Source organism: Ruditapes philippinarum, unplaced genomic scaffold (genome assembly GCF_026571515.1).
Source record: "Ruditapes philippinarum isolate M1 unplaced genomic scaffold, ASM2657151v2 ctg1003_1_1_1_1, whole genome shotgun sequence".
In the NCBI taxonomy this organism is placed as follows: Eukaryota; Metazoa; Mollusca; class Bivalvia; order Venerida; family Veneridae; genus Ruditapes; species Ruditapes philippinarum.
This window is the reverse complement of record NW_026854335.1, coordinates 112850-130441: the sequence shown is the minus strand read 5'-3', so window position 1 is coordinate 130441 and position 17592 is coordinate 112850. Positions and strand designations below refer to the sequence as shown.

The 17592-nt window shown below is 34.6% G+C and overlaps 1 protein-coding gene across 2 annotated transcripts in view; it reads left to right on the top strand.

The window, feature by feature from the left end:
- LOC132739850 (DNA-directed RNA polymerase III subunit RPC1-like) overlaps positions 1 to 17592 on the top strand; it is a 150938-nt gene that overhangs the window by 28820 nt on the left and 104526 nt on the right. For both annotated transcript variants that reach the window (XM_060727664.1, XM_060727663.1), the window contains exons 3-6: positions 1234 to 1388; positions 6483 to 6536; positions 6803 to 6924; positions 8545 to 8644. In XM_060727664.1, coding sequence (XP_060583647.1) covers positions 1234 to 1388; positions 6483 to 6536; positions 6803 to 6924; positions 8545 to 8644 — 431 coding nt within the window. The remainder of the gene's footprint in view (positions 1 to 1233; positions 1389 to 6482; positions 6537 to 6802; positions 6925 to 8544; positions 8645 to 17592) is intronic.

Genomic DNA, 17592 nt, shown 5'->3' with positions numbered 1-17592 from the left:
AGGGTGGTTGTCCTTGAGTTCTAAATGGCCACTGTTGATTCTGACAAAGTGGTGTGCGGGGGTATTCATGCCATGACAGTGGCAGTTCTAGTTGATAAAGTTATTGTAGAAGGGTTTTCATACCAGAACTATTTATGACCAACGTATGACTAAACCTGATTACCGCCGCAGTATGACGTCACGGAGTAGTGATTTTGAAAAAATAAACAAACAAAAATCAAATTTTTTTTAGAGAATTATTATCCTTACAAATTGCAGATATGAAGTTTAAGAATGAAAATATTTTCATATTGTAAATGTCTGTGATGAGTGATGAGTCAGCTTAAAAAAATCAAGGTACTATTTTTTGACCTGATTACCGTTGCAGTAAGATTTGACGAATGGTATTAACATTGGGGAGGCATAGCCACCCCAAAATTTAAAAATCTTCTTGTCTGAAGGTACAAGGATAGAGCTTTGATGTTTGCTATATAATATCATCTATAGGTCCTCTACCAAAGTTGTTCAAATTTTTCCCCTGGTGTCAAAATTGGCCCTGTCCGGGGGCATTGATTCTCATTATTTACACATAGTAAAAACAGAAACTAAAACAAATGTTTTCTGAATTGGAAAGCTACAGCTTAGATATTTGGCATGAAATGTTGTTTGGTGGACCTGTATCAAGATAGCTTTGAATTAAACCCTTGCATGCCCAATGGGTCAGTGACCTATTTTCTTGTCCTTTGTTGTACAGCAAAGATTTTGACCATATCACAGTTTTAGTTGTAAAATATAACTTTTATATCAAGTGACCTAGAGTTAATGATGTGACATACTTTCTTGTCCTTTGATGTACAGCTATGAAATTTGAACCATGTGCACAGATTAAGATGTAAAGTGAACTTTGATATTAGCTGACCTAGAATTTGACAAAGTGTCTTACTATGTTGTCCTTTGATGTAGTCATGAAATTTAGGCTGTGTGAAATATGACCTTCACCACCAAATTCACTAGACTCAACTGCATTGATATATTCCTACTCTGATCTTTTATTTGAATAACAATAGATTTAACCACTAATCTAATCATAAGAATTATATAGGTCAATGATCTATACATTATGGCAGTCTTCATTTGTATAGAAACAAAAAAATTCTGTTCCTACATTACTATTTAGTGTTGTATTAATGCGGTGGCATAGCATTTTTCACAAATGCAATCTTGTTTTCAATTTCAATTGTATGTTTTTTACAGGCATGGTAAAAAAGTGTGGTCTTCTTAAGATTATCCACGATCAGTTTAAAAAGACAGGCAAGGGAGAGAATCCAGTACTGACAGATTACCTAAGTTCATTTGAAGCTGCTGTTGAGAGTAATAAAGACTTGGAAGCAATGCTTGGTAAAAATCAGGTAAGATGCGAAATTGATAATCGCATGTATAAATGAAAGAGAATTGATATTTATATGAAATTTTGACCATGTGCACTGTTGAACTTTGATGTACAGCCATAAGCAGAGATTAAAATGTAAAAATTGAACTTTGACATCAGCTGATCTAGATTTTGACAAAGTGACATACTGTCTTGTCTTTTTGTGTACAGCCATGAAATTTAGGCCATGTGCATAGTTTTAGATGTAAAATTGAACTTTGGTATCAGCTTACCTAAATTATGATGAAGTGACCTCGTTTAGCTCATTTCCTTTGGCACTTTTATATAATATAAACAGCTATAACATTTTTACAATGTGCACAATTTAGTATGTAGGATCAACTGACCTAGATATTGACATCTAGACATACTTTCTTGTTTTTGATGAACACATGAAATTAGGACAATGTATATAGTAAATAGTAAAAAAATATATTTTGCATGATGTATGGTATAGTGACCAACATTGTTCAAATTCTTTTAATAAACACAAGCTTTCACTGCTTTTACACAAATAACAGTCTGTACTCCGGTGAGTTTTTTATGCCACCGCAGCATCTGCGATGCGGTGGCATACAGCGCGATTCACCTGTGTGTGTGTGTGTGTGTGTGTGTGTGTGTGTGTGTTTGTGTGTGTGTTCTATAGATTATATATTGAACTTAAAAAATCTTCTTGTGAAAAACCACTAGTCCAATTTCAACCAAATTTGGCAGGATTGATCCTTGGGTGAAGGGCTTCCAAAGTTGTTCAAAGAATTTCATTCCATGCAGAAGTCTGGTTGCCATGGCAACCAAAAGGAATTATAAGAATAAATTAAAAAAATCTTCTTGTAAAGACCCAAAAGGCCTAGAGCTTAGATATTTTGCATAAGGCATTGTCTGGTAGACCTCTACCAAAATTATTCAAATTATAGCCCTGTGGTCAAAGTCGGCCACGCCCCCGGGGAGTCATTGATTTTCACTATATGTACATATAGTACAAACTTAAAATACCTTCTTGTAAAGACCCAAAAGGCCTAGAGCTAAGATATTTTGCATAAGGCATTGTCTGGTAGACCTTTACAGAGATTGTCCAAATTATAGCCCTGGGGTCAAAATGGGCCCTGCCCCGGGGGTCATTGATTTTCACTTTATGTACATATTGTAAAAACTTAAAATACCTTCTTGTAAAGACCCAAAAGGCCTAGAGCTTAGATATTTTGCATAAGGCATTATCTGGTAGACCCTTACCAAGATTGTGCAAATTATAGCCCTTGGGTCAAAATCGGCCCCGCCCCGGGGGTCATTGATTTTCACTATATGTACATATAGTACAAACTTAAAATACCTTCTTGTAAAGACCCAAAAGGCCTAGAGCTTAGATATTTTGCATAAGGCATTGTCTGGTAGACCTTTACAAAGATTGTTCAAATTATAGCCTTTGGGTCAAAAACGCCTCGTCCCGGGGGGTCATTGATTTTCACTATATGTACATATAGTACAAACTTAAAATACCTTCTTGTAAAGACCCAAAAGGCCTAGAGCTTAGATATTTTGCATAAGGCATTATCTGGTAGACCCTTACCAAGATTGTGCAAATTATAGCCCTTGGGTGAAAGTTGGCCCCTCCCCGGGGTCATTGATTTTCACTATATGTACATATAGTAAAAACTTTAAATACCTTTTTAGCTCACCTGAGCTTGCTCAGGGTGAGCTATTAGGATTGGTGAATGTCCATCGTCTGTCGTACGTCCACAATTGCTTGTGAACACACTAGTGGTCACACTTATGACTCAATCATCATCAAACTTTGTCAGGATGCTTGTTTACTAAATTGCTCGGATGAGTTCGAAACTGGATCATTTCGGATGGAAAACTAGGTCAAAGGAGCTAAAAATAGAAAAACCTTGTGAACACTTTAGTGGTCACATTTTTGACCCAATCATCATCAAACTTTGTCAGAATGCTTGTTTACATTATTGCTTGGATGAGTTTGACCATGGGTCATCTCTGATGAAAATCTAGGTCACAGGAGCTATAAATAGAAAAACCTTGTGAACAGTCTAGTGGTCACATTTTTGACCCAATCATCATCAAACTTTGTCAGAATGCTTGTCTAGTCGATGCTTGGATAAGTTTGAACATGATTTATCTCGGATGGAAAACTAGGTCACAGGAGCTAAAAATAGAAAAACCTTGTGAACACTCTAGTGTCACATTTTTGACTCAATTATCATCAAACTTGGTCAAGATGCTTGTCTAGGTAATTGCTCGAATGTCAAGCTCGAATATGGGTCACTTGGGGTCAAAAACTAGGTCACACTGCTCAAATATGGATAATCCTTGTTAACACTAGTGGTCACATTTTTGACATACCTGTCATGAAACTTGGTCAGAACGCTTGTCTAGGTAATTGTTCGGATGAGTTTGACAGGTCAGGTGAGCGATCTAGGGCCATCTTGGCCCTCTTGTTGTAAGGACCAATAAGGCCTAGAGCTTAGATATTTTGCATAAGGCATTGTCTGGTAGACCTCTACCCAGATTGTTCAAATTATAGCCCTGGGGTCAAAATCGGCCCCGCCCCGGGGTTCATTGGTTTTCCTTATATGTATATAGTAAAAACTTCTTCTAGCAATTGACAAATGCTAGAGGTTAGATATTTTGCATGAAACATTGTGTAGTGAACCTCTAGCAAGATTTTCAAATTGTAGGTCTGGGGTCAAAATTGCCTCCGTCCCCGGGGTCATTGATTTTCAATTATACATATAGTAAAAAATCAAAAAATCTTACTGTGTGAAGGTACAAGGCTTAGAGCTTTAATATTTGTTAAATGATATCATCTAAAGGTACTCTACCAAAGTTGTTCAAATTTTGCCTCTAGTGTCAAAATTAGCCCCGCCCCGGGGGCCATAGGTTTTCCTTATATGTATATAGTAAAAACTTAAAAAATCATCTTCTCTAAATTTACAAAGGCTAGAGTTAAGATATTTTGCATGAAACATTGTGTAGTGAACCTCTAGCAAGATTGTACAAATTATAGCCCTGGGGTCAAAATTGGCCCCACCCCCAGGGGTCATTGATTTTCACTATGTACATATAGTAAAAAATTAAAAAAAACTTCTTGTCTGAAGGTACAAGGCTTAGAGCTTTGATATTTGGTATATAATATCATCTATGGGTCCTCTACTAAAGTTGTTTTAATTATGCCCCTAGTGTTAAAATTGCCCTGCCCCAGAGGCAATAGCTTTCCTTATATGTATAAAGTAAAAACTTGAAAAATCTTCTTCTCTGAATTGACAAAGGCTAGAGGTTAAATATATGGCATGATATTTGAACCATGTGCACAGATTAAGATGTAAAGTGATCTTTGATATCAGCTGACCTAGATTTTGACAAAGTGTCTTACTGTGTTGTCCTTTGATCTAGTGATGAAATTTAGGCTGTGTAAAATATGACCTTCACTACCAAATTCACTAGACTCAACTGCATTGATATATTCATATATTTAACCACTAATCTGATAATAAGAATTAGATAGGTCAGGGATCTATGCATTATGACAATCTTCATTTGTATAGAAACAAAAAAAATCTGTTCCTCCACTACTATTTAGTGTTGTATTAATGCGGTGGCTTAGCATTTTTCACAAATGCAATCTTGTTTATGTTTGCTGAAATAGGTAATGCTTAATTGATGAAAAATAACTGTAATTGTATTCCAAAGTTTAATACAGTTATGCAATAAGGTAAATACCTAAATTTTTGTCAAGTACAAATACTTTTTTTTTGAAACAATTATTTCACTATAGCCTGTATATCTGAACGTAAGATACATTTGTACATTCTCTATCATTTGATAGGCAGAAATATGACCTTGACCACCAAATTCACTAAACTCAACATTATTGCAATGACAAAAAAAAACAACAAAAAAGAAAAAAATCTTCTGTTCCTATACTACATTTTAGTGTTTTATTAATGCTGTGGCATAGCATTTTTATATGCCCAAAAGAATGTTGGGCATATAATGTTATACCCCCTGCCGTCCGTCTGTCTGGCCGTGCGTCTGTTAGCAATTTGGTTTCCGATACATAACTTAAGTTCCATTTGGCCAACAATTACAATATTCAAACTTCATAGGATGACTGTCCATATTGAGTAGAAGATCCCTATTGATTTTCGGGTCACAAGGTCAAAGGTCACTATTACCTTGATTATTAATCAACCGACAGCTGTAAAATTTTATAGGATGAACAACTATGTCCAATACATGACTCCTATTGATTTTATGGTCATAAGGTCAGGGTAAAAATGATCTTTACACTGAAAATTGTGGTTTCTGGAGCACAACTTAAGTTACATGTAGCCTACAGTGTTCAAACTTCATAGGATGATTGTCAATATTGAGTGAGTAAAAGACCCCTAATAATTTTTGGGTCACAAGGTCAAAAGTCAAGGTTAAAATGAAAAGGGTTTTAGCTCAATAACTTAAGTATTAATCAACCTACAGCTGTAAAATTGTATAGGATGAATAGCCATGTCCAATACATACCACTATTGATTTTAGGATCAAAAAGTCAAAGGTCAGGGTCACAATGACCTTAACACTGAAATTGTGGTTTCCAGAGCATAACTTAAGTTCCATTTGGCCCAAATATTCAAACTTCATAGGATGATTGTCCATATTGACTACAAGACCCCAAGGTCACTATAACCTTAAAACCGAAAACAGTTTCCTCTCAAAAACATAAGTATTAATCAACCTACAGCTGTTAAATTTTATAGGATGAACAGCCATGTTCAATACATGACCCCTATTCATTTTAGTGTCATAAGGTCAAAGGTCAGGGTCACAATGATCTTTACACTGAAAATTGTGATTTCTGGATCATAACTTAAGTTCTATTTGGCCCACAGTGTTCAAACTTCATAGGATGATTGCCTATATTGAATAAAAGACCCATATCTATATTGCGGTCACAAGGTCAAAGGTCAATATCAAATGACCTTAATATTTACTTTTCGGGCATATAATGTTCCGTCTAGCGATGCTCTTGTTCACAAATGCAATCATGTTTGTATTAATTTGTTTACAGGCTGTTCTAAATCCACTTTTGGTGAAAAGATTATTTGAAAGCATTTCCAATGAAGTAAGTACAGTTAAAGAGTGTGCATAGTTATTATCAAAATTAATGAAAACCAGCAAATTTACTACCATGTACAAGTTTTTTTCTATTTTGATCTTTTGATATATCAAATGCCATAATTATAGTTGTTAGTATACCTTTATGAATCCAGCATTTGTTTTTGAAAGTTTTATGTGAAGTTGAAATAAACTGATATTGGACTTCATAGTTATTTGTTACCAGTATCGTACAGTGCATTATTTGATAGTTTTCTCTTTTCATTGTGATAGGATATTCCACTTTTACTAATGAACTCTAGTGTAGCTCATCCAAAAGATTTAATTCTAACAAGAATCCTCGCACCTCCTCTCTGTATCAGGCCATCAGTTGTGTCTGATCTCAAGTCTGGCACGTAAGTATTTCAATATTTCTGTCTCTCATTATTTGTTTAAGAACTAATGTATAACATGTATTTGTAATTTGGAACATATACTTTCATTTTAACACTTACCTTGACACTCTGAAAAATGTAGACTTTTTAGCTCACCTGAGCAAGCTCAGGGTGAGCTTTTGGGATCGTTGAATGTCCATCGTCTGTCGACCGTCATCATTCTACAAGTTTTCGTTAACACTCAAGCAGTCACATTTTTGCCTCGATCATCATCAAACTTTGTCAGGATGCTTATCTAGGTAATAGCTTAGATGAGTTGGAACATGGGTCGTCTCGGATGAAAAACTATGCGACAGGAGCTAAAAATAGAAAAATCTTGTTAACATTCTAGCGGTCACATTTTTGCCTCAATCATCATCAACTTTTGTCAGGATGTTTGTCTAGGTAATAGCTCGGATGAGTTCAAATATGGGTCATCTCGGCTTAAAAACTAGGTCACTGGAGCTTAAAATAGAAAAACCTTGTTAATACTCTAGATGTCACATTTTTGACTCAATCATCATCAAACTTGGTCAGGATGCTTGTCTAGGTAATTACTTGGATGAGTTCGAACATGAGTCATCTCGGATGAAAAACTAGGTCACAGGAGCTAAAAAGAGAAAAACCTTGTTAACACTCTAGTGATCACATTTTTGACTCAATTATCATCAAAACTTTTTCAGGATGCTTGTCTGACACTGTAGTGGCTACTGTTATGATCCAAATATCCTGGAAATTGGTCTGAATGTTTGTTTTGATGATTTCTAGGTCAAGTTCTAACATGGGTCATCTTTGATGAAAAATTAGGTCACACCGCCCAAATATGGAAAAACCTTGTTAACACTCTAGTAGTCACATTTTTGACTCACCTGTCATGAAACTTGGTCAGAATGCTTGTCTAGGTAATTGTTGGGATGAGTTTGATGGGTCAGGTGAGCAATCTAGGGCCATCTTGGCCCTCTTGTTAAAGAAAAAATCTGTTAATAAAACTTTCCTATGACAAAGATAACTAATCCTTGAAAATTTGGTAGCAGTTGCAGTATGACTGATAAAAGACAAGTGTGTTGACTTTGAGTTACCTTGTAAAGAAAAAAAGAAAAGGCTCACTCACCCATAGGAATTTCTTTTACAATTATTGGTCTTGTCAAATAAATTCATTGGGCGAGTTGTATGTCAAAATTTGTTTACTTGTACATACTTTGAGGAGCATTTCTTATCAATGAGTTAACCAACAACCCAGTGAGGACTGACAGGGCTGTTAAAATAAGTTATAGAATATCTTAGCAATATTAGCAGATACATATCTCCTGTTTTAAGTTACTGTATGCAAGTAAATTGTAAGCTTGTATAATCTTTGACCTATATAGTTTTAAACTAAAATGTATATAGTGACGATTCTGAGTTCAGAATTATAGTTTCACACATAAACACACATGCTAATATAAGTTAAAACAGATCTCTTTGAGTGTAAATGAATCAGTGGTTTAATGTTGATGGTGATGGTAAATAAACCAAAAACACACATTTTATGTGAAACATTATTGCATTATTGAATATTCATTGCTTTATTATCAATATCATGTATGATGGCGTTTTAATTAGGAATGAGGATGATGTAACAATGAAGTTGACAGAGATTATATTCCTTAATGATGTCATACAGAAACACAGAGCTACTGGTGCCAAGATGCAGATGATCGTGGTGCGTAATTTTATCTTTTGTAATATTAAAAAGAAACATAACAGTAAAGACCCATTCATATCTAGATTTTGACCTTGTTTTTATGCCCCCGGGCATATAGTAATTGAACCGTCTGTCCGTCCGTCCGTCTGTCCGTCCGTACGAGGTTAACCTAGAATGGCAAGTTGGATTTTTCTTAAGTTCTACCTGTACCAATGGCTTCTTAGTTTACACACTTACTAATCAATACAAAGTACATGATCTGGTCAATTTCAACCAAACTTGGCAGGATGGACCTTTCAGGTGTTAACAGTTTTATGTAAATTGGCTCACTTGTTATCCAATCGCTACACTGAGATATTACATAGTCACTGGTTGACCTGGTTTGCACAAAAGAACACATGCTAATGTTTGTGATACTGTTTGTGAGCAGTTCACCTAGAAATGAATGGAAAAGGTGTGGCTAAATATTTCGCTACGAAAAACCGGAAAGGTCCATTGATCCTTGGGTGAAGGGCTTCCAAAGTTGTTCAGAGAATTTCATTCCATGCAGAAATCTGGTTGCCATGGCAACCAAAAGGAATTATAAGAATAAATTTAAAAAATCTTCTTGTAAAGATCCAAAAGGCCTAGAGCTTAGATATTTTGCATAAGGCATAGTCTGGTAGACCTCTACCAAAATTGTTCAAATTATAGCCCTGGGGTCAAAATCGGCCCCGCCCTGGGGGTCATTGATTTTCAATATATACATATATAGTAAAAAATCAAAAAATCTTATTGTCTGAAGGTACAAGGCTTAGAGCTTTAATATTTGTTAAATGATATCATCTATAGGTACTCTACCAAAGTTGTTCAAATTTTGCCTCTAGTGTCAAAATTAGCCCCGCCCCGGGGGCCATAGGTTTTCCTTATATGTATATAGTAAAAATTTAAAAATCATCTTCTCTTAATTTACAAAGGCTAGAGTTAAGATATTTTGCATGAAACATTGTATAGTGAACCTCTAGCAAGATTGTACAAATTATAGCCCTGGGGTCAAAATTGGCCCCACCCCCAGGGGTCATTGATTTTCACTATGTACATACATATATAGTAAAAAATCTTCTTGTCTGAAGGTAAAAGGCTTAGAGCTTTGACATTTGGTATATAATATCATCTATGGGTCCTATACAAAAGTGGTTTTAATTATGCCCCTAGTGTTAAAATTGCCCTGCCCCAGAGGCGATAGTTTTCCTTATATGTATTAAGTAAAAACTTGAAAAATCTTCTCTGAATTGACAAAGGCTAGAGGTTAAATATATGGCATGAGACTTTGCGAAGTGAACCTTTACCAAGATTGTTCAAATTATAGCCCTGATGTCAAAATTGGTCAAAGGCTAGAGGTTAAATATATGGCATGAGACTTTGCGAAGTGAACCTTTACCAAGATTGTTCAAATTATAGCTTGGGGTCAAAATTGGTTCCGCCCCGGGGGTCATTGATTTTCATTATGTACATATAGTAAAAAATAAAAAATATTTTTGTCTGAAGCACAAGGCGTTTTGATGTTTGCTATATAATGTCATCTATGGGTACTCTACTAAAGTTGTTCAAATTTTTCCTCTGGTGTCAAAATTGGCCCTGCCCAGGGGGCAGTGATTCTCATTATGTACACATAGTAAAAACAGAAAATGAAACAAATGTTTTCTGAATGGGAGAAAGCTACAGCTTAGATATTTGACTTGAAATGTTGTTTGGTGGACCTATAAAAATTTCTGTTTTGAATTAAACCCTTGCCATAACGTCTGTAATCCGCCTGTAGGCAGTTAGTGGTCAAACACCGGGTAAATTACCGCTAAATATGAGGTGATGAAATCTACAAGATTCAGCGAATGTTTCAGGTAAATGAGATGGCTAATTTTCCTTACTTAACATAGCTTTATTCTATTATGTGACTGATTGAATTTAAATACCTAAATACTTAAAAAAGATAGAAAAATTGTTAATAATTATTGACATTTTGTCTTTTGTTTATGGTGTCATTAAATTTGCAAGTTGTAAATACCGTTTATATAGGTTGTATGCCACTATGTAAATTTTAAAAAAATACGTTTGTTGATCAATGCCCCACCTCCAAATGAAAAGTGTCCTGGAAATGAGTCTAAAAATTATGGCATGTATGATATTGGTTTGGGGTAAATTAATTTAGTGTAGCCCATTTAGTTTATAAACTTCTTACAATTTGCCATCCTTCATTACATGTTTGGTCAAATTTGTATTTTTGTAAATTTTCACGCCAATTGAAGACTATTTCTAAAACCAGGTAATGTAGGTAACATGTTTTTTCTGTTTGACAAATAAATAAAACTTTTCAATTCTAAAAACAAAAAATCATTATCTTCAGAACCTAAAATAAATTATTTACAATTAAAATTCTCATCAAAATTATCTATATTGTCTTTCAGATATTGAAATAAAGATTGAATTTTTGGACATTCCCAAAATAAATGCAACAGAGTTTCCTCTTGGCAATTGCAAAATGTACACATATCACTATTAACAGTTTTCATTTTGAATAAAAGTGAGTTAGTTGCTAAAGTTCTATGAATTTTTCTTGTCTGAAACCACTGAATATAGGAATCTTTGGTACATTTAAATACATAACTATATATTAAATTCCAATTTATATCAAAATTTGTAAATTATTAGTTCCATTTTTCTTGACATGTTGGTACATCTTTATTTCTAACTAGAGTTTCATAAACATATTTCTTATAAAGTGCTTAAAGAAGAGTCCCTTTCATAAAAAGTGCTTAAAAATGTAAAAAAGTGCTTAAAAGTCCTTGAATTTGATTACTGTCTTTAAAAGTGCTTAAAAAGTGCTTAAATTTGCTGAAAATATGCTTGAAAATGATTGAATGACATAGTGTCGATAAAAATCAACAGTTTAACAAAATAATTTTTTTTTATCCAATTTAGTATCAAAAGTCAATGAAATGTTTGCTCAACATAAAAAGTGGACAAATTGCAGTTGTTAGCTCACCAGAGCCGAAGGCTATTAGTATCAAAGGGGGATACTCCGTCGTCCGTCGTCATGTGTCAACAATCATCTTCTTCTCTGAAACCGCTGGACAGATTTACTTCAAATTTGGTCTGTAGCATCCTTGTGACAGTCACACTTGAATTTGCTCATGTCATGTCAATTGGCCCCTTTTAGGGGTCATCGGAGCTAAAAATAGAAAAACCTTTAAACATCTTCTTCTACAGAACTAATTGATGGATGATCACCAAACTTTGTCTGTAGCATTCTTGGGTAGTCTTTTATCAAGTTTGCTCATATTAATTTGATTGGCCCCTTTTAGGGGTCTCTAGAGCTAAAAATAGAAAAAAACATTTAGACATCTTCTACAGAACAAATGGATGGATGACCAACAAACTTTGTCTCTATCATTCTTGGGTAGTCTTTTATCAAGTTTGCTCATATTAATTTGATTGGCCCCTTTTAGGGGCTGCTAAAGCTAAAAATAGAAATTACTTTAAACATCTATATCTAGAGAACTAATTGATGGATGATCACCAAACTTTGTCTGTAGCATTCTTGGGTAGTCTTTTATCAAATTTGCTCATATTAATTTGATTGGCCCCTTTTAGGGGTCAGGGGATTAAAAATAATATAAACCTTCAGACAGCTTTTTCTACAGAACTTTTTGATTGATGATCATCAAACTTTATTATTAGCATTCTCATAGTAATCTTTTATAAAAATTGCTCATATGTATTTGATTGGCCCCTTTTAGGGACTGCCAAAGCTAAGATACCCCAGACCATGGCATTTCTTCAAATTATAGTTTAATGGAAGGGAGACAACTCATGTTGGAATTTTTTTCATGCATGTTTGCTGATGAAATTATTTGAGGTCATGACCTCTTATGAAATAACTTGAGCACATTACACAGGATATAAAAGGACTTAGTATCAAGCTTTATTTGGTTTCATTCATATTCATTAATTACATCACTACATGCAGTGTTTCCTCTAGAGAGCGTTTTCTGCGTTTTTGACGCAGTACTTTTGCATTTGACGCGGTAATATTATATTTGCGAGCGTCGTAGTATATATTTTTTTCTATAATTAGCATGAATTTCATCAGCTGATCGGTCACATGATCTATCTTAGACGCTTTAGTGAATATTACACCATAAAGGCGCTCAGACGCTTCAGAATGTGATGTCATTATCCAGGTAAATTCCCAATGTCTGCTTCGAAAAAAAAAGCAGCGAAGATTGACTCCATTCTTCAATAAAGACAATGTTAACGTTGATGGGGCGACAGAATCTACCGTAAACAACTCTGCGCCTATACCAAATGAGGTTTCCAAACCAAATCAATCGGCGATTGCTGAAACAACTGAGAAATCCAAGCAAAATGATAATGCTCCATGGGTGCAAGTTTTCCGGCATGTGCCGGAAGTTCCGGTTTTTCACGTGCCGGAGGGATCATTTTTGCAAATCACGTAAATCCGTTGAGATATTTGGAGGGGTATGGTGCGGGTCTACTCTTTCGAACTGAGAAGTACCACCGATTAGAAGTTCATAATCGAGAACGCTATATAACATACGGTTGTTCTCGAAGCGTCAATAGTAAACTTTCGCGGAAACTGCCGATAGTTTCCGAAGATATACGAGATGTTTACGAAAACATGTATTATTAATCCCGGCATGCAATTTTATCCGTGAATTTATTACAACGATTTAGATTGGCGCGCTAATTATAATCATCCAATGAAAAAGCGGCTTCGTTACCGATTCGGCTACAGAGTAATATGTAAACAGAAAGTAGCCTGGAACCCCGTTGTACAATTTGTTAGTCAAAATGAAGTTTCTACACGAAGGATTTAATACAAAAGATATGGAGAAGACCTCAAAAAATAAATGGAGATGGGAATGGTTGTCTGTATGTGATCGAAACGGGGATAACTACGGAAACTGGCTGGAAAAGCCAGACGTTCCCGGCGTAGCTTTCTGCACTGTTTGTAGAAAATCCATCAAGTATGGATCCAGCGGAAAAAAAAAGAATTAAATGCACGCAGACGATACAAACCATATGAAAAACAAACTTACTGTGAAACATAACCAGGCTTGTTCTAATTATCTTTTTTGAAAACAATTTATCGTTTGTATGGAATCAGGGTCAGCTCAGCCCTAATTAAAACGTAAACTCGGTACAAATCAACTCAATTTTCAATTTATTTTCTGGCATGTAATCATTCAAGGGAATTGCATTTTAGGCCTTCAAATGTGCTATAATGCAGGAACTTCAGGGGGCCTCCGGCCCCCTGGACCCCTGGCCGGGCGTTGCCCTGGACCCACCGGGGGCCCTTGCGGCCCCCTGGCCCCCAAACAAATAGTTCAGGTTTTTCAGAATTTTTAACTTGCACCCATGATGCTCTGAAGCGAGTTTTTCGTACTGAGTGGCTTGAAAATCGGTATGATGGTAATAAAATGACTTGCACAGTTTGTATAACTGAAAATAAAGACAATCCATTCACATCGGGATGCACAAACTTTAGAGTTTTGTAGTACCGTATGGTACTGGTTATGGGAGTTAACGGAAGTTCGGAACTAGTGTGTTAGGTTTGACAGTTGGTGTAATTTATAACTAGAAGAAGTAGGCAATTCCTAGCTTTGCTACGATCCAGACATGGAAGGTAAGTTGATTGTTTGTATTGTTAATCCCTTTATAATCAATCGCGACAGTTCTATATTGGTGGCAGCGGTAATTTTTACGAATTCCGTTCCGAAAGATCGACGCTACCAAAGCTCCATAATTTTACCGATTGGGCACGAATTTGCCCTCAAATAAAAGTTTGTTATCCCATACTGTAAACACCTTACATATTTTGCATGTGACATTTTGTGTATTCATTTACAAATGTTATAAAGAAAAAATGTTCCATCAAAATTAACCCTGCTGTAGTGGTCATTCATCAGGTCTAGGATTTCATGATATTTATGGACTGTTCGTAAATTTATGGATAGTCGAGAAATTTAAAGATTTTTCAATCTATAAATTTACAAATCTATATTCAATGTGAAATTTGCTGTTTTTAGCTCGAGGTATTGTAGAGGTATTGTTATAGTCTGGTCGGCGTTGCCGTTGCCGTCCGCAAACTTGTACCTGGATCATAACTTTTTTATTTCTTGGTGTATTGTCTTCATACTTGGCCACAAAAACCCTTGGGACAAGACCTTTCAGTAGACCACACTAACCTTGACCTTTATCCATAAATGACCTTGCCCTTCAAGGTTAAAAGTCCAATTTTTGCTTGTTCATGCTGTTATTGGCTGTAACTTTGTTATTTTTGAATGGATTGTCTTCAAACTTGAACATAATAATCTTCAAGGATATCCCTTAAAAATAACCAGCCAGACCTTGACCTTCACTCATAAATGACCTTGACTTTGAAGGTCAAATTATTGAAATTTTCATTTTTTTGGCTATTATTGGCTGTAACTTTGTTATTTTTGAATGGATTGTCTTCAAACTTGAACATAATTATCTTCAGGGATATCCCTTAAAAATAACTAGACAGACCTTGACCTTCACTCATAAATGACCTTGACTTTGAAGGTCAAATTATTGAAATTTTCATTTTTTTGGCTATTATTGGCTGTAACTTTGTTATTTTTGAATGGATTGTCTTAAAACTTGAACATAATAATCTTCAAAGATAACTGTTAAAAATATACCGAAAGACCTTGACCTTCACTCATTAATGACATTGTCTTTGAAGGTCAAATTATTGAAATTTTCATTGTTTTGGCGGTAACTGACTGTAACTTTGCTATTATTGAAGGGATCAACTTCATATTATAACAGAACATTCTTAAGGACCAGACCTCGTTGTTTATCCAGGGCTACAGATAACATTTTGTATATATTGGGAAATTACCCCTTGTTTTGTGATCTATTGGGTTTTTTCTATTTTCTTAGAGTTATTTCGGTATTTTTTACCCTACCCCCTCTAACCAATTTGGGTTATAAAGCAAGAGTTCATGTATTTTACCCAAAATTTCTGACCTACATTGTAGACTGTTGCAGGTTTTGTATTGTTATAAAAAAGCTACTTACTACTTTGCTTTAAGGTTTATTGGCCTAGGAGATTTCCAAGCTGCCTGATATAATTTAAAGGTCAAAACAGTCTGAAACAGTATGATCTGCCTGATGTAGGCGTTAAGTAATAATTTTCGTCATTACGCACCAGTTCAAATGTAGTTTGCATAAATAAGAATTCATTTACTTTTTCTTACCCTTAGTTATTATTTCTATTGGGTTTTTAGACATTTTAATTGGGTAATAACGCAAATACGCATGTTATCTGCAGCCCTGTTATCAAACCCAAATTTGCTTGGGCTCTTTAATGACCTTGACCTTGAAGGTTAAATTACTGAATTTTCTCAGATTTGTGCATTAAATGACCATAATTATATATTTATTGGTGTGTGTGTGTGTGTGTGTGTGTGTGTGTGTGTGTGTATGTATATATATATATTTACAACAACAACAACAACAACAAGAATTGTGTCATTGTTTCTATTTATAGAAATGCGTCATTGTTTCTATTTTTAGAAATTGCGTCATTGTTTCTATTTTTAGAAATTGCGTCATTGTTTCTATTTTTAGAAATTGCATCATTGTTGCTATTTTTAGAAATTGCGTCATTGTTGCTATTTTTAGAAATTGCGTCATAGTTTCTATTTTTAGAAATTGCGTCATTGTTGCTATTTTTAGAAATTGCGTCATTGTTTCTATTTTTAGAAATTGCGTCATTGTTGCTATTTTTAGAAATTGCGTCATTGTTGCTATTTTTAGAAATTGCGTCATTGTTTCTATTTTTAGAAATTGCGTCATTGTTGCTATTTTTAGAAATTGCATCATTGTTTCTATTTTTAGAAATTGCGTCATAGTTTCTATTTTTAGAAATTGCGTCATAGTTGCTATTTTTAGAAATTGCGTCATTGTTTCTATTTTTAGAAATTGCGTCATTGTTGCTATTTTTAGAAATTGCATCATTGTTTCTATTTTTAGAAATTGCGTCATTGTTGCTATTTTTAGAAATTGCGTCATTGTTGCTATTTTTAGAAATTGCGTCATGTTGCTATTTTTAGAAATTGCGTAATGTTGCTATTTTTAGAAATTGCGTAATGTTTCTATTCATATATATATACAAAATATATAAACAAAACTAATGTTACAAGACAGACCAACTAAATTTATAAAAGGAAACGTTAAGATATGTTCAAAGCTTTCTATGTTTGCGTTAAGAAAAAGTAAAAAGTCGAGCGTTGCCCCCGCCGGGCGGTGGCTCTTGTTAGTTTAACACTAAAATCCGCAGCTTGTGACTAGTTTTTTTATTGATTGTTTATATTTACAAAGGTAATGTGCTGAGTTTCATCTTTGTATGATGATTTTGAAATATTTAATAAAAGTGAAAATTGAAAGTCATCATACTGTTACATTTAATCATATATTATGTAACCTTATTAATTTTAACCTGTGGTTTTGAATTTTAATGCAACATCTACTATTTTCTTACTTAATGTCTGTAAATTTACAGATACAAAAATCTGTAAAATTATGGCTCGTCCAAAAATTTACAGACTGTCCGTAAATATCATGAAATCCTTGACCTGTTTATTCTGCATTATTTTATTATGCCCCCGCCATATAATGGCTGGGGCATATAGTGTTACCCTGTTCCGTCATTCTGTCATCATCAGTTTCCGTTCATTATTTTAGTAACAGTTGCACACATTGAACTCAAATTTGGCATCTGGATTTGTCATGAGAAAATACAGGTCAAGTTCGAATTTGGTCATGGTTCGATGATTTTTGGCATAGTTATGCCGCTTTTGCTTTGAAAATAATATGAAATTTTCAATTTCCGTTCATTATCTCCCTAACGGTATTACACATTTAACTCAAACTTG